Below are 16,882 nucleotides of genomic sequence, written 5' to 3'. Positions count from 1 at the left end.
AATTATGCAGAATCACACCAGCTATTATAGACAGCAGGTGATGAGAAAATTTGACACCCACTCACTGTCACACACGTGGACACGCACACGCACACACTCACGCACACACTCACACTCACACACACACACACACACACACACACACACTGCGGCACACAAGACATTAACATATGCACACGCACACATTCACACACACACACACACACACACACTGTGTCCTCCACCTACCCCCAAACTCTTCCCATTCTGTCAGCACTCTGCCCCTCCATGCCGCCACAAGCCACCTCCCAACCTGCTTCAGGTTCCTCTCCTCAGAAGTGACAGAGTGGAAAACTGGTGACAAGGACTATGCCAATGGGAAAACTGATGGACTGGACAGGCACACACACACACACACACACATACACACACACACACACACACACACAGTCTACCCTCCTTTACTCCATCCTTCTCTCCATCCCCTAACCATCACCTTCACCTTCTGCCATCCATCCATCCCTCGCCCCTTCTCTAATGATGACCAGAGCCTCCCGCCCCAGGTCCATGTATCACAGCTGGGCCAGAGGACCTGACTGTGGCCCCATCTGAACACTCTACACCTGGGCCTATTATCTCCTGACCCTAACGACCTCTCCCTCACACCCCGGTACGCTCCCGTAAGACTAGACCACACACACACAGACACACTAACGATGTTTCCAGGAGCTTTAGTGAGCAACCGAGCCTAGCCGCTAATGATGACTGCATGCCATCCCGTAGCCTTCTCCTAGCCCCCCCCCCGCTGCCCTGGCCCCGACATCAAACAACCTTTTCATTGGCTGTGGTCCACTGCTATCATCTTCTGCAGAAATTGTAATATGTCTGCATAAAAGTTTCACCTCATATGCCACCTGTTGTGCTAGAAGAGAGTTGGAATATGGCCCTGACTGTGTCAAGGACAAGTGGAGTGTAGGGGTGTATTTTTAGTTTTTTTATGTAGTTTTATACCATGGCCTGGGTTAGTACTCTTTTCTCATTGGCCAGCAGACGTGCGTTAAAACCGTGTATACACACACGTAGTTCGGCTGAAGTTTAATTACCGATCTAAATTAATGCGCCGGCTATGACAGCAACCCAAATGAGCTAATCCCATAGCCTGCTGTACCATTGCTAGCTAGCCATGAACAACGTGTTGGATACTGCATATTTGCTGTGCAACGCATCCATTGTCCAGTTGTCAAATCTATTTGCCAACAAACTCTTTATGATAGCCAGACACCTCACTGTCCCCCAATCAAAAACTGTTTTTTCACTTCATGTTATAACATTAGCCTATCACTGTCAGTTGTAGGCTACGTCACATTCTTTGTAGTAGCCAGATATGATTTTGTCACGTCAGTCTGAGAGTTGCAGTAAAAGAAGCCAGACGTATGGAAAATGGTCTCCGCCTCGTTTATTCATTTACAGTATACATAAGGCATCCAAATATATCACAGTGTGAAGAGGCAATTGCTGGATTCTAATACCCTGTTGCTTCACATAATGATATGACACATCCCGTCCTTGCAAATCAACTCACAATGAAGGTAAGATATGACTGACAGTAATATACCACGACATGAAAATAATACTTTTGGAGTTGAGGACAATCAGGTGTCTGGCTATCATACATAGTTTGTTGGCAACTAGGTTTGACAGCTGGACGATTTATATGTTGCACAGCAAATATGCAGTAGCCTACACTTCGCTCATTGCTATCTAGCAATATCAGGTAGCTACAGTCATAGATATATGGGTACAGTAGACTATGGAATTAGCTAGTTTGGGTTGCTAGGCTCATTGTTTGGTTGCTAGGTCGTATCCAGGGTTGAGAGACATTGCTGAAAGAAAAGGTAACACTCTTTCCATTTCACTTAAACCCATGTTAACTATTGGATGTAGTAGTATTGGATGTCCTAGAAATATCTCTCCAGTCAGGAGATACATTTCTTACGGTAAAGGGTGGTATCAGGCGGAGTTGGGGTCCGTGACATGGCCAGCTGCCAAAGGGCTGCGGCAGCATCAGATCCCAGTCTCCCCAAATCGACCACTCTTGTCATGTTTTCGGTGGTGTGTCACCCGCTTGACCCGCACCGCCGGTCCACCACGCCGCACCTCGTCCATCCTGCAGGTAAAATACACTGACAGATTTTAAACAGCGGTGTCGTATTACTAAAGTTTTGATCAGGAACTTAATAACGAGCCTCCCTACGGGCCTGCAAGATGGAGGACATGGAACGGTCAATGGCAACCAGGCGATTTACCGCGTGGTCACTGGTTGGAAATGTCTTAAATCCGCACGCCATTACTACAGGTGGTCAATCAACTGACGTAGGTAGACGCGCAGATGTCAGTTCTCCTTCACAACTTCGTCTCAAGTCAGATTCAGGTATTCCAATTTTAAAACTTGCCAGTATGTCTCCCTCAGGTACTGTCAGTAGGTCACATGGCATCCTTCTATAACGACATTAATTAGTTCAACAATAGATCTCACTCTCTGGGCTATCAGCACACATGTCCTCTTTACATTCCACTTGTGGAATTACATTGTGTGTAGCTCTCTTCATAATAATGGATGCCTTTACACCAGGTGACGGTCACTCCAGATGTCACAACAGCATTCCTGACTGTCTGGGGAGACAAAACTCATTATTGCAGACAGTACTGGCTCAGTTATCATTAGCAGGTTCTTGTTGTTTTAAATAATATATTCAGGATATTTAGATCTGCAGGCACAATAGTCTAATATCATGATTAACTAACAACTAACCATAGTTATTGTATTATATACAATATGATTCATCCTTATACCTTTCTCAGTTAGCTGTTTCAATTCATTCCATACAAGTGTTTTTCACACAAGGCTCTTTTGAGTTATAATTGACTTGCGTACTCATCTGTATGTTTTAAGATTTTGGTCTGTGTTTGGAGAAATGGTGCTATTTAACTGGATTCCTTTTTTACAGTACTGTATGTGTCTTTGATATACTCTTGAGTGTGTGTGAGCGGGAGAGCGTGAGGTGTAAGGTCCCCCACCTTGTGCTGTTCTATTAATAGCCTAGTGGCTCCTTCACACACACACCAGGCACAGGAAAGATGCTTTCCCCTTCTCTCACTCCGCCTCTTATACAGTCAGAGAAGCAACTTTCAAAATGTTATTTTAGCATTAATACATAATTTCACTTGCTCTTGGTTAGCCGTACCACTTCCAAAATACATTACACCATATTTTAGCATTTCAATTTTATCAAGACCAATCAAACTGCTATTGTTACAGATTGTCATTGAATAGCGGTCAGAGTTAGTTCAAAGCTCCTCATCTCCAAAACTCTGGTCACCTCTTAATCGTCATTTTAGTTCTTACCAGACCAGCTGGCTTCTCTTTTTACAAGGTTATTGTTACAGCAATATTAGCGTAGCATGTTCTCAGCGGTGTTAAAGCATTGTTAACAGTACAACATTAGCATACAAAGACACTTTAGCCACTTTGAGATTTTTTATCTACTTCTTTTTTTTATATATATATATATATATTTTTTTTTTTGTGACATTCCAGCAATTCAACTATGTTCATTCTCCAATGTGTTAACATTGTGGTTCGCCGGCCACACTTTGCCAATTAATCTTTATCGTTAATGGTGTCTCACTGTCTTTTTCGGGGCTTAACTATTGAACATAGGTTTGCGCGGCCTATATTATTTCCATATCATCTGTCATCTCCATGTCATTTCTGCCAGCCCCCCCCCCCCCCCTGCAGAAAAATGGGGGGGGGGGGGGCAGTGAGAGCACCATTTATTGTTCTAGGACACAGTCACAATTTATTTTTGCGGACAGCCCTGGGGGTTTCCCTAATTCTTCTGACTGAAACCTTTATATTTCTGGGAATACTATTTAATTCACGCTCAAATTAAGTTTAGTGCAAGCCTAGTCTCTGGCTCAAAGTCACAGTTGCAGTCGGTCCACACCATTCTTTTGCTTTTGCACTTAAACACATTCATTAAGGGAAATGTCAAGTCCTTTGTCTTATTCTGACAGAACCGAGGCCATTTATTCTTTCTAAATAAGCTGGTGTCCTGTTTTATTTTTCCCAAGTGACTTTTATGTGGCATGCAACATTAAAACATTAAAACACCATTTAACACTCTGTTAGTGTGCTACGTCATGCATGGCTTACACCCAACATCCTGTCTGGTTCACTGATTTTATCATAAATTTAGATCTGGTCCTTTATTGATGAGCTTTTCAACCCTTAAGGGCTCCGGGAAGGTCCCCCCATCCGCACAGGGATACTGTTACCAAGACAAAACTGCTTAGCCTACCTTGGTAGGCAGCCCCGTGCAGATACATGGATCCTCCAGAGTCCTGGCTGGTCAGCTCAGTTCAATCCTGCCTCAACGACGCCATGTTTTGATTTAAATGGATTCAGTTCCAGACAGATGTTTTCCAGAAGCTGTCACAGACGCTGGTGTTTATTAAACAATAAGCATTGTAGTAGCTGTTACAAATTAGCCTCGAGCTTTAGACTCTAGCCTAGAGTACATACATTACATTGTTGTTGTCGTAGCAGAGTGGAAGGCGGAAGCCAGAGCATTTAGGGAAGAAAGCAGCAGGAAGAGAGCAGCAGCTAAGCTAAGCTAACATTTTGTAGTTCCCCCTTAAGAAGTTCTTTAACTAGGTCATGAGACAAATCATGTCTGGGTGAAGAATGCAATCGTGCTCAATATGGTCATTTGGTCACACCCCCAGGCCAGAATTAAACCGTACGCAGGACGACCGGAACCTTCTAGGCTATGGAGTGTCCAGTGTCTGGTTGTGCAATTGCACCTGCTGGTACTACTTAGTGAAAGACTGGTCAGTATAAATGCTGCCAGGAAAGTTCCCTATTAGGTCAGACTTCAGTGTGGCTATTTAAATATACACACTTTCTACTCACTGCGGCCTAAGCAGGTCAGATAGTACAATTCTCGCTTACTGTGGCAGAAGCTGAAGTTCACGTTAGCAATAGTGAATTATGTCTAAAACAGCACAAAACTACTTCACTCCCCAAGTCGAACCCGCCAAGCGGCGGATGAGCGAGACCCTTGCTGTTACCTTGGCCTTCACTCCATCCAGGTGTTGCTTGTAGGACTGTGTCGGTCAATCAATGGAACTCCAGACGGTTGTTGCCAACACACACGTCCAGTTCCCTTTTTGCTTCCCGGTTGTTGAGGTGGTATGCTGCAGACACTGTCTTGCCTACGCTGAGCTGAAGGTGTCACTTCTCAAGGTAGTCTGCTAGGATGCCCATGTCTCGGTTGAGGCCATCTTCCATCGCCTTCCATGTTGGCTGTCGAAGCATGATGGCCAAGTCGTCCGCATAGGCATACTTTCTAGATGTTGTATCCGGCAGGTCGTGAATGTAGATGTTAAACAACATTGGTGAGAGGACGGAGCCTTGTGGGACACCGTTCTTCTGCCTTCGGAGCCTACTGGTCTGGCCATCACTAGTCTGTATGGCGAAGCTATGGTTCGATAGCATCTCCATAATGAACCTCACCATGTGCCGGTCCGGGATTGTCTTCAACAGTTTCAGATGTAGTCCACGGTGCCAGACAGTGTCATATGCGGCTGTCAGGTCCAGGAATACTACTCCAGCTTTCTCGTTATCCTGAAAGCTGTCTTCGATGTCCTGAGTGAGTAGCGTTACCTGATCCACTGTTGACCTGCCTCGGTGGAAGCCGGCTTGTTCTGGTGGGAGTTGTGGGTCCACCACTGGCTCGATGCGGCTGTGGATCATCCTGTAGGACTTTGGGTCTTTGGCAGGTTTGTTCGGCTTTGGCAAGGCTATGACGTAAGCACGGCACCAGGTCTTTGGGAGCTTGGACCTCCAGAAGCATAATGAAAAGAATGAGCATAGCCAGCGAGATGTTCTTGCACTTTGGTGTATGACAAACTCGCTGCACTTAGTTCGGCTGCTGTGAAGTCTCCTGAGAGGTTGGTATCGGCGCTGGCTGCCCTGGAGACAGAAGATACCTCACACGAGGTCAGTCGTGTTTTTGTCTGCATCTGGGAAGCGGCCATTTTTCAGGAGCTGGGAAGCTATGGCATCTGCTGTCACTGGACACCTGTGGGGCATTGTTTTTCTCCCTGAGAGCAGGTTGATGGTCGCCTTCCGGCTAGAGTGGGTGAAGTCGATAGATTCCACCACTTCAGTCCACCTGGTCCTTCGGGTGTCGTCCAGCTTCTGCAGTAGGGTTGTTGCTGTTGCGTCCATTTCTTCCCTGGAGCTTGCTTGCTGGTGTTGGCGCAGCAGGCTGCTGCACTCCTCATCCCAGCCCTGGATGTAGTTCCTGTTGTAGCCACATGGGATGTTGTGTTTTGTTGCACCTAGGAGGACTTTATAGTAGGCGGCGTATGCAGCGTCCACATCAGCTGCTTCTGGATCCGGGAGACCAGCAGTTCTTCTTTCTGTTTCTGCCATAAACAACTGCCAATTGGCCTTCCTGAAGTTTCATCTCCTGACTGGTTTGCCAGCTACCGGCTGCACCAGCGATGGTACTTTGATGATGGATGGCTGGTGGTGTGAACAATAGAACCTGTCCAAGACACATCTCTCTGGTTTCAGGTCGTTGCTGCGGCATATGACGAAGGCCAGGTCTGGGTTGGTGTAGGAGTTCCAGCATGCAGAAAAGAGGCTTGGGTGCTCTTTTGGGTCGAAGAGCAGCAGTGCTTCAGTGTTAGAAGCCCACTCACTCAACGTCTCACCATCCTGTGATGTGTGGTTGTAACCCCAATCTGTATGTTGGCAGTTGAAGTCACCTGCATATATGGCGGGAGCAGGCACAGATGGGAGTGATGATACAGTCAGCGCTGTATACATTCACAACAGATGTATCTTGGATTTTGGTGACCAGTGACTCTATGTTGCAGCCAGGTGGAGATTGGCTGGTGGCTGACCAGTGTAATCCATCCCGGACAAAGGTTGCCATTCCATGCTTCTTGCTGTGGATGGACCCAGCGAGGAGGAACCCAGGCAGCTTGAGGTTGTCGTCGGAAACCCAGGCCAAAATCCACAAAGAATGGATTGCTCCCGCTAATAGCTTGATATTTTGCACAGCGATTGCAACAGCAATCTGCTCCAGTTTAGCACGATATCCACAAAACATTTTGCTCTAATGATATGCTCGGGCAAACGGCCACATATTTGCCAACTGTGTGCAATTTGCGCCCATGATTGCAACTAGCCATGAACGCGTTCTTGCGCTCGCCTGGCATGACGGTACCTTCGTCTGGCTACAATAACTGCTGCCATGATCCCTTTGGACCCGGCAATACGAGGGGGCTTGGTCAGACTTACCCAGACTTTACTGTAAGTTTAATGTAACATTACACTAATGTTATAGAAAAATAGCAAAAACAACAAAAATATTGGTGAGAGATACATCTGATTTGTCAAGAGATGTATTTATTAGATTTGAACCTCTCACTGTAGACGGGAAGTGATTAAAACGCTTTAAAAACGCGTTTGAAATAGATCTTACAAAACAATTTGGGGAAAAAGACTGGAAGGGTTGTTTACTCAGGAAGTTCAACAAACAAGCAACAAGGAAGCTACAACTACTGAGGAAAGGTAAGAGAATTTAGCTGGTTTATTTTTTTGTCTTTATATTTTTCTGGTTTGGCATAAAGTTGGATTTGGATTTCGATTGGATATAAAAAACACATCACTTGGTTCAGCCTTGCTTGCTTTTCGTGGCTGTAAATAGAACTTTTGGCCCTAATTCTATTTTTCCTTTTTTAGTCTACTGTTAGGCCTACTGTAGAAATCCACAGAATGGAAACGACAGGGTTAGTGAAGTTTCAGTCAGCGAGAGATGGGAGAGCTGCATGAAACGTGATAGCCTACGAAATGAACGCCTACTGCACTTCACCAATAATCAGAAAATATCATATCATATTGTAGCGACCCGTGTTTATAATGTTGTTGCTGTTTGTGTGTTGGTGTGTGCGGGTTGTGGTTGTAGAGGGAGGGGAGCGGGCTCTGTGTGGGATATAAAACTGTAGGTGGGCGTTCCTCCTTGCTCTTCCTGAGCTACTGTATGTTTGATTTTGGGAGTCGGTGTTAGCCTACCTACGTCCCTGCCGCTGGGCGATTCATTAAACCAGATCCTTCTAAGTTTTAAGCTACGCCCCAGTCTGCCTTATTGATGATATTACAATGTTTTTGTAGCCTACATTTGTTCTTGTATATAGATATAAGATCTTGGATATAGTCGTATCTTATTTCCCCAATGTGTCAAGCTTTTATCCATATTTCAGAACACCGATTGGATCATAATGAAAACGACAGACCGCACTTTTTTGCAGAAAATATCAGTTGTTAGTTTCTGTGCATCGCAGCTGACAGAACTTATTTTTAAATTCCACCTCTATATATATCTCGCCCTTAATATCATTCAATATCAATTCAATATCATTCAAACTTCACAAGTTCTGAGGAGAGACAGAAGGAGAGAGTGCGCGCTGACTGCTGCAGTTAATACCAGCTTTTCGAAAGCGATATTTGCACCTCCCTAACCGTGTGTGGCAGTTAGCTCATGGTCTTTGTGGATTAGACGCAAGGCTTATTTGGGGCAATTTTGCATGGAAGTACCTAATTTACATACATTCAAATGAGCCTGGCGCAGCCGTGGAGCTATTTGCTCATCGGTGCAGTTTGCAATGCTTTCCCCCCTTTGCGTGTGCTTTGTGGCTTTTGTCTAATTTGCACGGGGTTTGCCACCGCAAAAGCCGTGCAATCCTTTTGTGGATTTGGCCCCCAGTGTGTCTCTTGTAGGAGAACAGCTGTTACCTTATTGGAATCGGCGAGATGTCTGATGACTTCGAGTTTGGCGGTGTTGAGGCCCTCGACGTTAAGTTGGAGCACTGACAGAACTTGGTTTTCCATAGCCTGGGGGCAGCCGCCGCAAAGGCCCTGTCGCCTCTAGACTTAAGTCTAGTTTTAGGCACCTCCAACAGCAGTTGGTCCGAAGACCTTAAGGCTGCCTGGGGTGTGGCGATGCAGGAGCTCGGAGAGGTACAGAGGGGCCAGGCCATTTAGGGCTTTAAAAACCATTAGCAAGAGTTTAAAATTGATGTGAACGTGAACCGAGAGCCAGTGGAGAGGCTAGGACTGGCGTGATCTGGTCACGCTTTTTCTTGCCTGTGAGTAGGCAAGCGGCAGCATTCTGTACAAGCTGTAGGCGGCTGAGGGAAGACTGATCCATGCCAACATACATGGCATTACAGTAGTCGAGTCTAGTAGTGATGAAGGCATGGATCACCCTCTCTAGGTCAGTAGCAGAGAAGTAGGGCTTGGTTTTAGCTAGGAGACGCAGTTGAAAAAATCTTGTCTTTACTACAGCACTGATCTGTTTATCAAATTTAAAATCAGGGTCAAAAACCACCCCAAGATTATTCACAGACGAACGAATGTTGGAGCTCAAGGGGCCCAGGACATCGACAGAGCATGTTGAGGGAACGTGTCCCCTGAAAAGGATGATCTCGGTCTTGGACTCATTAAGATTTAGAAAGTCAGAGCTCATCCAAGACTTGATGTCCCTCAAGCAGTCCAGTAATGGCTGCATACAGTCCTTGCTTTTGGACCGTAGGGGCAGATAGTTTTGGACATCGTCAGCGTAGCAGTGGAAGTAGATTCTGTGCTTTCCAAAAATAGAGCCTAGGGGCAGCATGTAGAGTAAAAATAAGATGGGGCCCAGGATGGAACCTTGAGGGACTCCACAGGTCAGAGTGGTGGTAGCGAAAGGGAAATGTCCTAACTGCACTGAGAAGCTCCGATCGGTCAGATAGGACTTCAACCAACTTAGGGCAGATCCTGTGATGCCCACAGATTGCTTGAGGCGTTGAATCAGGATCGCATGGTCCATAGTATCAAAAGCGGCTGTCAGGTCTAAAAGCATCAAGACGGCAGGACTATCCGAATCAGCAGCTAAAATCAAATTGTTAAAAACTCTCAGCAGAGCAGTTTCAGTGCTGTGTCTCGGTTTGAAGCCAGACTGGAACTTCTCATGGATGTTATGCTTAGCTAAGAAGGACTGCAGCTGGGTATAGACTACTCACTCCAGAGCCTAAGATAGGAAAGGTAGCTGAGATATGGGCCTAAAGTTTGAGAGAGTGGAGGCATGAATATTTTTTCTTTTTGATTAAAGGTTGCACCACAGCATGTTTGAAGGCAACAGGGACACATCCTAAGCTGAGGCTAGTGTTGACCAAAAGCAACACACTAGCTCTGACTGAGTCAAAAACGTCCCTGAAGAGGTGAGAGGGAATGCTGTCTGTGGGGCAGTTTGTAGGCCACAGATGCTTGACTACCTCGGAGAGAAAGGGAAGGGACACAGGCTCAAACTGGTCGAGAACAGCAGGTCACGGAGAAGGAGTAGGGTCTGGGATAGGCCTAGCAACTGTGTGGGCTTGAACATTGAAATCGCCAGAAATTAAAATGTTGTCATATTTAACAATAATCCCCGACAGAAAGTCCGCAAAGTAATTTATAAAGTCTTTGTTGTATCTCGGTGGGCGATATATGACCGCGCAGAGCACAGGAGAGGACAAGTTCTGTTCAAATAGTTGCAACTCAAAGCTACAGTAACTATAAACAGGCTAGGACAGTGAATGTGAACACTGAAGCTATACCCCCACCACTGCCCGTGGTGCAGGGCGAGCTGAAGAAAGAGCAGTCAGGAGGAAGGAGTTCAGAGAAGGGGGTATACTCGCCAGCATGGATCCACGTTTCCGTCACAAACATAACGTCCAAGGTGCGAGAGGTGAAAAAGTAATTCAGCAGAAAAGTTTTGTTTATTATAGACCTAGCGTTTAGCAGGGCCAAACAAATGTTCCGCTCTGGGCTGGCCGGGGCTGCGGCGCGTCTCAGCGGGCGGAGATTGCCATGGCGAACGCCACAGCCGAGGCTCCGGTCCAAGGCTGACAGGAGAGCGGGGTTAGAGGGTTCAATCACCGGGGACAACAGAGGTGAGGGCTCCGGGAAGACGGGGCGGATCCACCGACCTCTTAGATGCCGGGTAACAGGAGAGAAGGAGAGTCGTGGAACGATCGCACAACAGGCTGACAGGTAGGCCTTGAGACAGACGAGCACGCCACCTCGTTTTCCACGTCTTCTAAGGCGCTTTTTTCGGGGGGAAGGCGCAAGACAGCGCTCCCGTCGGGGATGGACGTGCAGCAGGTGGCGCAGGTACGCTGGGACGTCCGACAGCACAGGGGAGGGGGGGAATGCTTGTAGATCACCATCCAGCAAAGGGCGATTAGACAGCCATGACGTCTCAGATGAAGCTCTGATGTTAAGGAGAGCTTGGTGATCATGAACCAGTAGAGCAGACACATCTCGACAGACACAAAGTAACAGAAACAGGGCAACAGCAAACAATATAGTGGGACAGCTAGCCACCACGGGCGGCATCTTCAATCGGCAAACCGTGAGCCCACGGTTCAACACAGAGCAGGGTTGACCTTAGCCTAGAGCAACCCCACCTCCTCCCTCCCTCCCTCCCAGCTCTGGTGACCACAGGAGAAATGTTTAATGAACATGCTGTCACACCCCCAATCAACCCGCAGACCCTCCAGCTCGCCCGCGGGCGTGGCCGGCCTCCAGACTCCCCATCTCGTCACCCCGCCACCCAGGTTGATAAATTGAACTAACCCGGCTGGGGACAATGGGATGGGGAGCGTGTCATCTGAATAATACATGTAGGCCTCCTCACACACATTCACACACCTCTGTGTGTCCCTGAGTGTGTGTGTGTGTGTGTGTGTGTGTGTGTGGGGGGGGGGGGTTGGTGTGTGTGTGTGTGTGTGTGTGTCAGACAGAGAGTGACAACAAGTTGCCGAAGGTGTGTGTGTGTGTGTGTGTGTGTGTGTGTGTGTGTGTGTGTGTGTGTGTGTGTGTGTGTGTGTGTGTGTGTGTGTGTGCGTGTGTGTGTATGTCTGTATATTTGTGTGTGTCTCTCTGGAGCAGCTCAAGGTTAAATGTAATCTCACTGAGTTAAGAGTAGAGGTTGATGGGTTCACTGCCACCACCGAACCTCCATTTTCAAATTTCTCCTCAAATTATCATTCCATCGATAACATCTCTCTCTATCCGCCTCAACCCCCGGGCACTCCAACCTTTTCAAGCTATTGCACCAAAAGTGTGGAATGCTCTCCACTTATCATTGCGATCCCTAGACTCTTGTCAGACCTTCAAAAAGCGAGCCAAAAACCTTTTTATTCAGACAGCCGTTTAACTGGTTCGGTTTGGTGCGGTTAAGTGTGCCATTTGATTGTATTCACTCTGATTTTTGTCCATCATCGTCTGTGTTTGGAACTTTTATCCTTTTTTCTGCACAGTGGTGATATTTCTCGTTCTTAGGCACTGTGTTGTCTCTTTTACAGCTATTTGTTCAATACTGTGAAGCATTTTGTGATTCTGTATCTTTGAAAGGTACTATGAATAAATTCTACTTACTTAATTACTCCCTACCTCTCTCCCTCTCCAACCTCCCCTCCCTACTCCTCTCTCCCTCCTACCTCCTCCCCTCCCTACTCCTCTCTCCCTCCTCCAACCCCCCCTCCCTACTCCTCTCTCCCTCCTACCTCCTCCCCTCCCTACTCCTCTCTCCCTCCTCCAACCCTCCCTCCCTACTCCTCTCTCCCTCCTCCCCTCCCTACTCCTCTCTCCCTCCTCCAACCCCCCCTCCCTACTCCTCTCTCCCTCCTACCTCCTCCCCTCCCTACTCCTCTCTCCCTCCTCCAACCCCCCCTCCCTACTCCTCTCTCCCTCTTCCCTCCCAACATCTTCCTCTCCCCCTTTCCTCTCACCCCCATACGCCCCCCTCCCCAAACACACACATACACACACTCCAGGATGATCCCGGCCTCTCACAAGCTCTTCCTGCTCAGCGACCTGGCGGGGTCGCGCGACTACGACCTGTGCGTGCTGGCGGTGTACGATGACGGCGTGACCGCCCTGACGGGCACGCGCCTGGTGGGCTGCGTGGCGTTCACCACCGAGCGCGAGTACGGCCGCTGCCACTCCATACGAGACCACTTCCTGGGCGGCACCATGATCATCATCATCGGCGGCATCATCGTGGCGTCCGTCCTCGTCTTCATCTTCATCCTCCTCATGAAGTACAAGCTGCACAGCAACCACTACAAGCAGAAGGCGGCGCACGTCAGCAACGTGTGCTCCCAGACCAACGGGGGCCAGGCGGCAGGCGGGGCCGGGGGGGCGCCACCGCTACGCCCCTCGTCCTCCGCGGGCTCGGGCTCGGCCGGCAAGCCGCACCCCCCGCAGGACAGGCCGGGCCAGGAGGGGCCAGGGGGGTGCGAGGGGGGGTTCGGGCCAGCGCCGAAGGGAACCACGGTGGTGGACTTGAACCCGGAGTATGGCCGGAAGGAGAGCGACGCGGTCTTGCAATAACACAGGATGTGCCACGCCCCCCTTGTCCTGCCCCTACCCACCTCCCCCCACCCCCACACCAACCCCAGCCCTTTTTATTTGCTCTGCCTTACCAAGGAGTCTCGTCTCTCATAGGTGAGTGGCTCCTGTCAGTCAACGTTCAGCCAATCGGAGGTGTCGACTTGAGTAGAGACAGTTCCATTGGAGCTTTGCTCGGTCTCCATATTTTTTTCTCCATAGTGGAGACACAAACTGGCTTCCCACTGATTTCGTTTCATGTGTCATTTAGAAATGTGTACATATGCGACTGTGGGTGTATGTGTCTGTGTGTGTGTGTGTGTGTGTGTGTGTGTAGGAACTATTTCAAGGGTCTTGTCTCTCCAGGGGGCAGCGCTTAGTCAATGCAATGGCTGCGCTAAATACTGTTAAACTGTTCCACTGAACCAGTCCTTTACAGATACAGCTGTGTGCCAGCATGCCAGCTGGGGCTGATGGGAATATGAAATCATCGTAAAATCACACAGCAGTACAACAATAAAGGACGACGAGCTCGATTACTCCATCCCTCCCCCCCTACATCCATCCTTCCATTCCTCCCTCCCTCCATCCCTCCATCCTTCTATCCCTCCCTCCATTCCTCCATCTGTCCATCCGTTCATCCCTCCCTCCATCCTTTCATCCTTTCATCATTAGCTCCATCCTTTCGTCCCTTCATCCTTCCCTCCATCCCTTCATCCCTCCCTTCATCCCTCCATCCCTTCATCCCTCTATCCCTTCATCCCTCCCTTCATCCGTCCATCCCTCCCTTCATCCCTCCATCCTTTCATCCCTTCATCCCTCCCTTCATCCCTCCCCCCTTTCACCCAACCTTCCCCCCATCTCTGTGTCCATCAATCAATCAATCAATAAAAGCTTTATTTGTATAGCGCATTTCATACCCAGAGGCAACACAATGCGCTTTACAGAGAACAAGGGAGGTGGGCAGACGTCCCACCCCTACATATTCCAGAGGGAAGCAAAAAAAACAGTAATCACCCGGGGACCAGATAAGTGAGCTTTAAAAAAAAAATCCCTGACCCCTCTCAACAAGGCGATCGAGCAAGCTCCAGGAGTATGTTTGTCTACCGGCTAAGAACATTTATAAAGCAATAAATAACATTAAATTACATTTTCAGAGTAAGAGAGGCTAATAACATCATAGGAGAGACATGGCAAACACTGGTGTATGTCTGTGTGTGCGTGATTGTGCCTGGGCCCAGATAGAGGCAGGGGTTGGGGTAGGGAGGGGGTAGGAAAAGGATACAGACCCGCGTTAGGGTGAGGGGAAGGGGATCTTCCCGTCCTCCGTCTAAAGCCTGCTCGGTTCCCTTATCCTCCGCCATGTGAACCTCTCTCTCTCTCTCTCTCCGTTCTGCCACGCCCAAAGCCCTTTAATTTCCCCCTCTCCTCCGTCTTTCCTTCCCTCTGTCTATAACGCCGTCTTTCCCTCTATCTCTCTCTCCATTCCTCCTTCGCTCTGTCTTCCCCTTCCTCCCTGCTGAGTGGGACTCCTGTGGTTCCCATCCAAACTCTCTTACCCGCTGTCTAGCACGTGTATTCCTTCTGCATTTAGTATCTGCAGCTCGGAGCTGCAATCACTGTCTCTTGTGCACACACACACACACACACACACACACACACTCACACACACACACACACACACACACACACACACACACACACACACACAGACCTGTTGCTTCCCAATACAAATTACCTCAGTGTGGCCTTGGGCTGCAGCATATCTACTTAAACACTGTCCCCCAGACCCTTTAATGTCTGCCTTTTCTCGGTCACACACACACATACACACACACACACAAACACACACACACACACACACACACAAACACCGGTGCATTCCCACAGTGTGCTGGCCCCATGAATAGAAAGCTGGGACTACGGGGAGAGGGCAGCCATTTGTCATACGGGAGAGCTGAGGAGGGACAGTAGCTCGCTCACAGTGCAGCTGAGGGTGACAGTGCAGACAGCGCGGCAGCCACAAGTGCACTACTGGCCCCTAGTGGCCGTACGATGTACTGAACGCTAGGAGGACAGCAGTGTTTGACTCACCCCCCCACCCTCCCCCCAGCCCCCAGTCAAGCCTCTAGGCCTCAGTTGAGCTATCTGCTACGGGCGTCCGCGTCCCCCCCCGACCCACGGTCTCAGGCCCTCCCCTGAGGACCCCAGCCTGTCGGCTCTGAGTGTTGATCTACCTGCTGTCTGTGTGCGTTTGCAGCTCTGCATCCATAATGCATTTGGATGTCAGCCAGGACACATCGCTCCCAGGTGGCTGAGCGTTCCTCGCAGCGACACAGTGAGGCTGACAGAGATCCGCATGGCGCAGCAGTGCGCCTCTGTGTGTGTGTGTGTGTGTGTGTGTGTGTGTGTGCGTGTGCGTGTGTGAGACAGAGAGAGAGGGAGAGAGAGAGGGAGAAGGAGGGAGGGAGAGAATGGGGAGAGATGGAGCAAGAGATGAAGGGAGACAGAAAGATACAGAAAGATATAATTAAAGTTGAGGCAGGATTTCAAGGGCTAACATGAGTCAGTGAACAGAGGGAGACATATTGACAAGAAAAAAACAGGGATAGACGGATCAGCAAGGAGAGAGAGAGTCGCTGAGAGGGAGACACTGAGAACACCTGTAAAGGGTGGATAATATAAAACCATAGAGAAGGACACAAGATGAAGAGCAGGCGAGATTTATAGTCTGTGCTGAGAGAGGTGGAGGGAGAGGGATGAAAGTGAAAAAAGACCAGCTGAGGAATAGAGGATTAAGTCAGGACAGATTTACAGCTTCTGATAAAAAAAATTTACAGAGGAGAGGAGAGAAGGGGGCAAAATTAATTCTCATTTGATAGATAGATAGATAGATAGATAGATAGATAGATAGATAGATAGATAGATAGATAGATAGATAGATAGATAGATAGATCGATCATTCAAAAAGTGAAAGTTTCATATAGATTCATTGTGGGAAATGGGGTTTATACATAATAGATTAAATAAAATTAAACTAAATATATACATATAATGCATTAATATAGGATACATACATACAGTCAGACATACTGTGGCCTGCCGGTGAGGTAGTTTGTGATGCAGGTCATCGTGTAGTGGTCTCACTGTGCTTCCTGGCCTCTGTAGGGGCGGCTGTAGCTCAGTTGGTAGAGTGGGTCGTTCAATGATTGAAGGGTCAGTGGTTCGAATCCCAGCTCCGACTGTCTACATGTCGAAGTGTCCTTGAGCAAGACACCTAACCCCAAAATTTCTCCCAATGAGCAGGTTAGCACCTTGCATGGCAGCTACCGCCATTGGTGTGTGAATGTATGTATGTGTGAATGGGTGAATGAGAGGCCATTGTAAAGCGCTTTGAGTGCCACTAATGTA

At 48.4% G+C, this 16,882-nt stretch overlaps 1 protein-coding gene across 1 annotated transcript in view; it reads left to right on the top strand.

Moving 5' to 3' along the window:
* Positions 1 to 13,474, top strand: part of LOC311311892 (leucine-rich repeat and fibronectin type III domain-containing protein 1-like protein) — a gene marked incomplete at both ends in the record, with an annotated part of 18,556 nt that extends 5,082 nt beyond the window's left edge. Inside the window, one exon of the mRNA XM_084441692.1 lies at positions 12,916 to 13,474. Within this exon, the coding sequence (XP_084297818.1) occupies positions 12,916 to 13,474 (559 nt within the window). The remainder of the gene's footprint in view (positions 1 to 12,915) is intronic.
* Positions 13,475 to 16,882: the final 3,408 nt, after the last annotated feature.

This window comes from Borostomias antarcticus, assembly GCF_949987555.1.
Source record: "Borostomias antarcticus genome assembly, chromosome: 1".
In the NCBI taxonomy this organism is placed as follows: Eukaryota; Metazoa; Chordata; class Actinopteri; order Stomiiformes; family Stomiidae; genus Borostomias; species Borostomias antarcticus.
The sequence above is the reverse complement of the archived record's forward strand: the minus strand, read 5'-3'. Positions and strand labels throughout refer to the sequence as shown.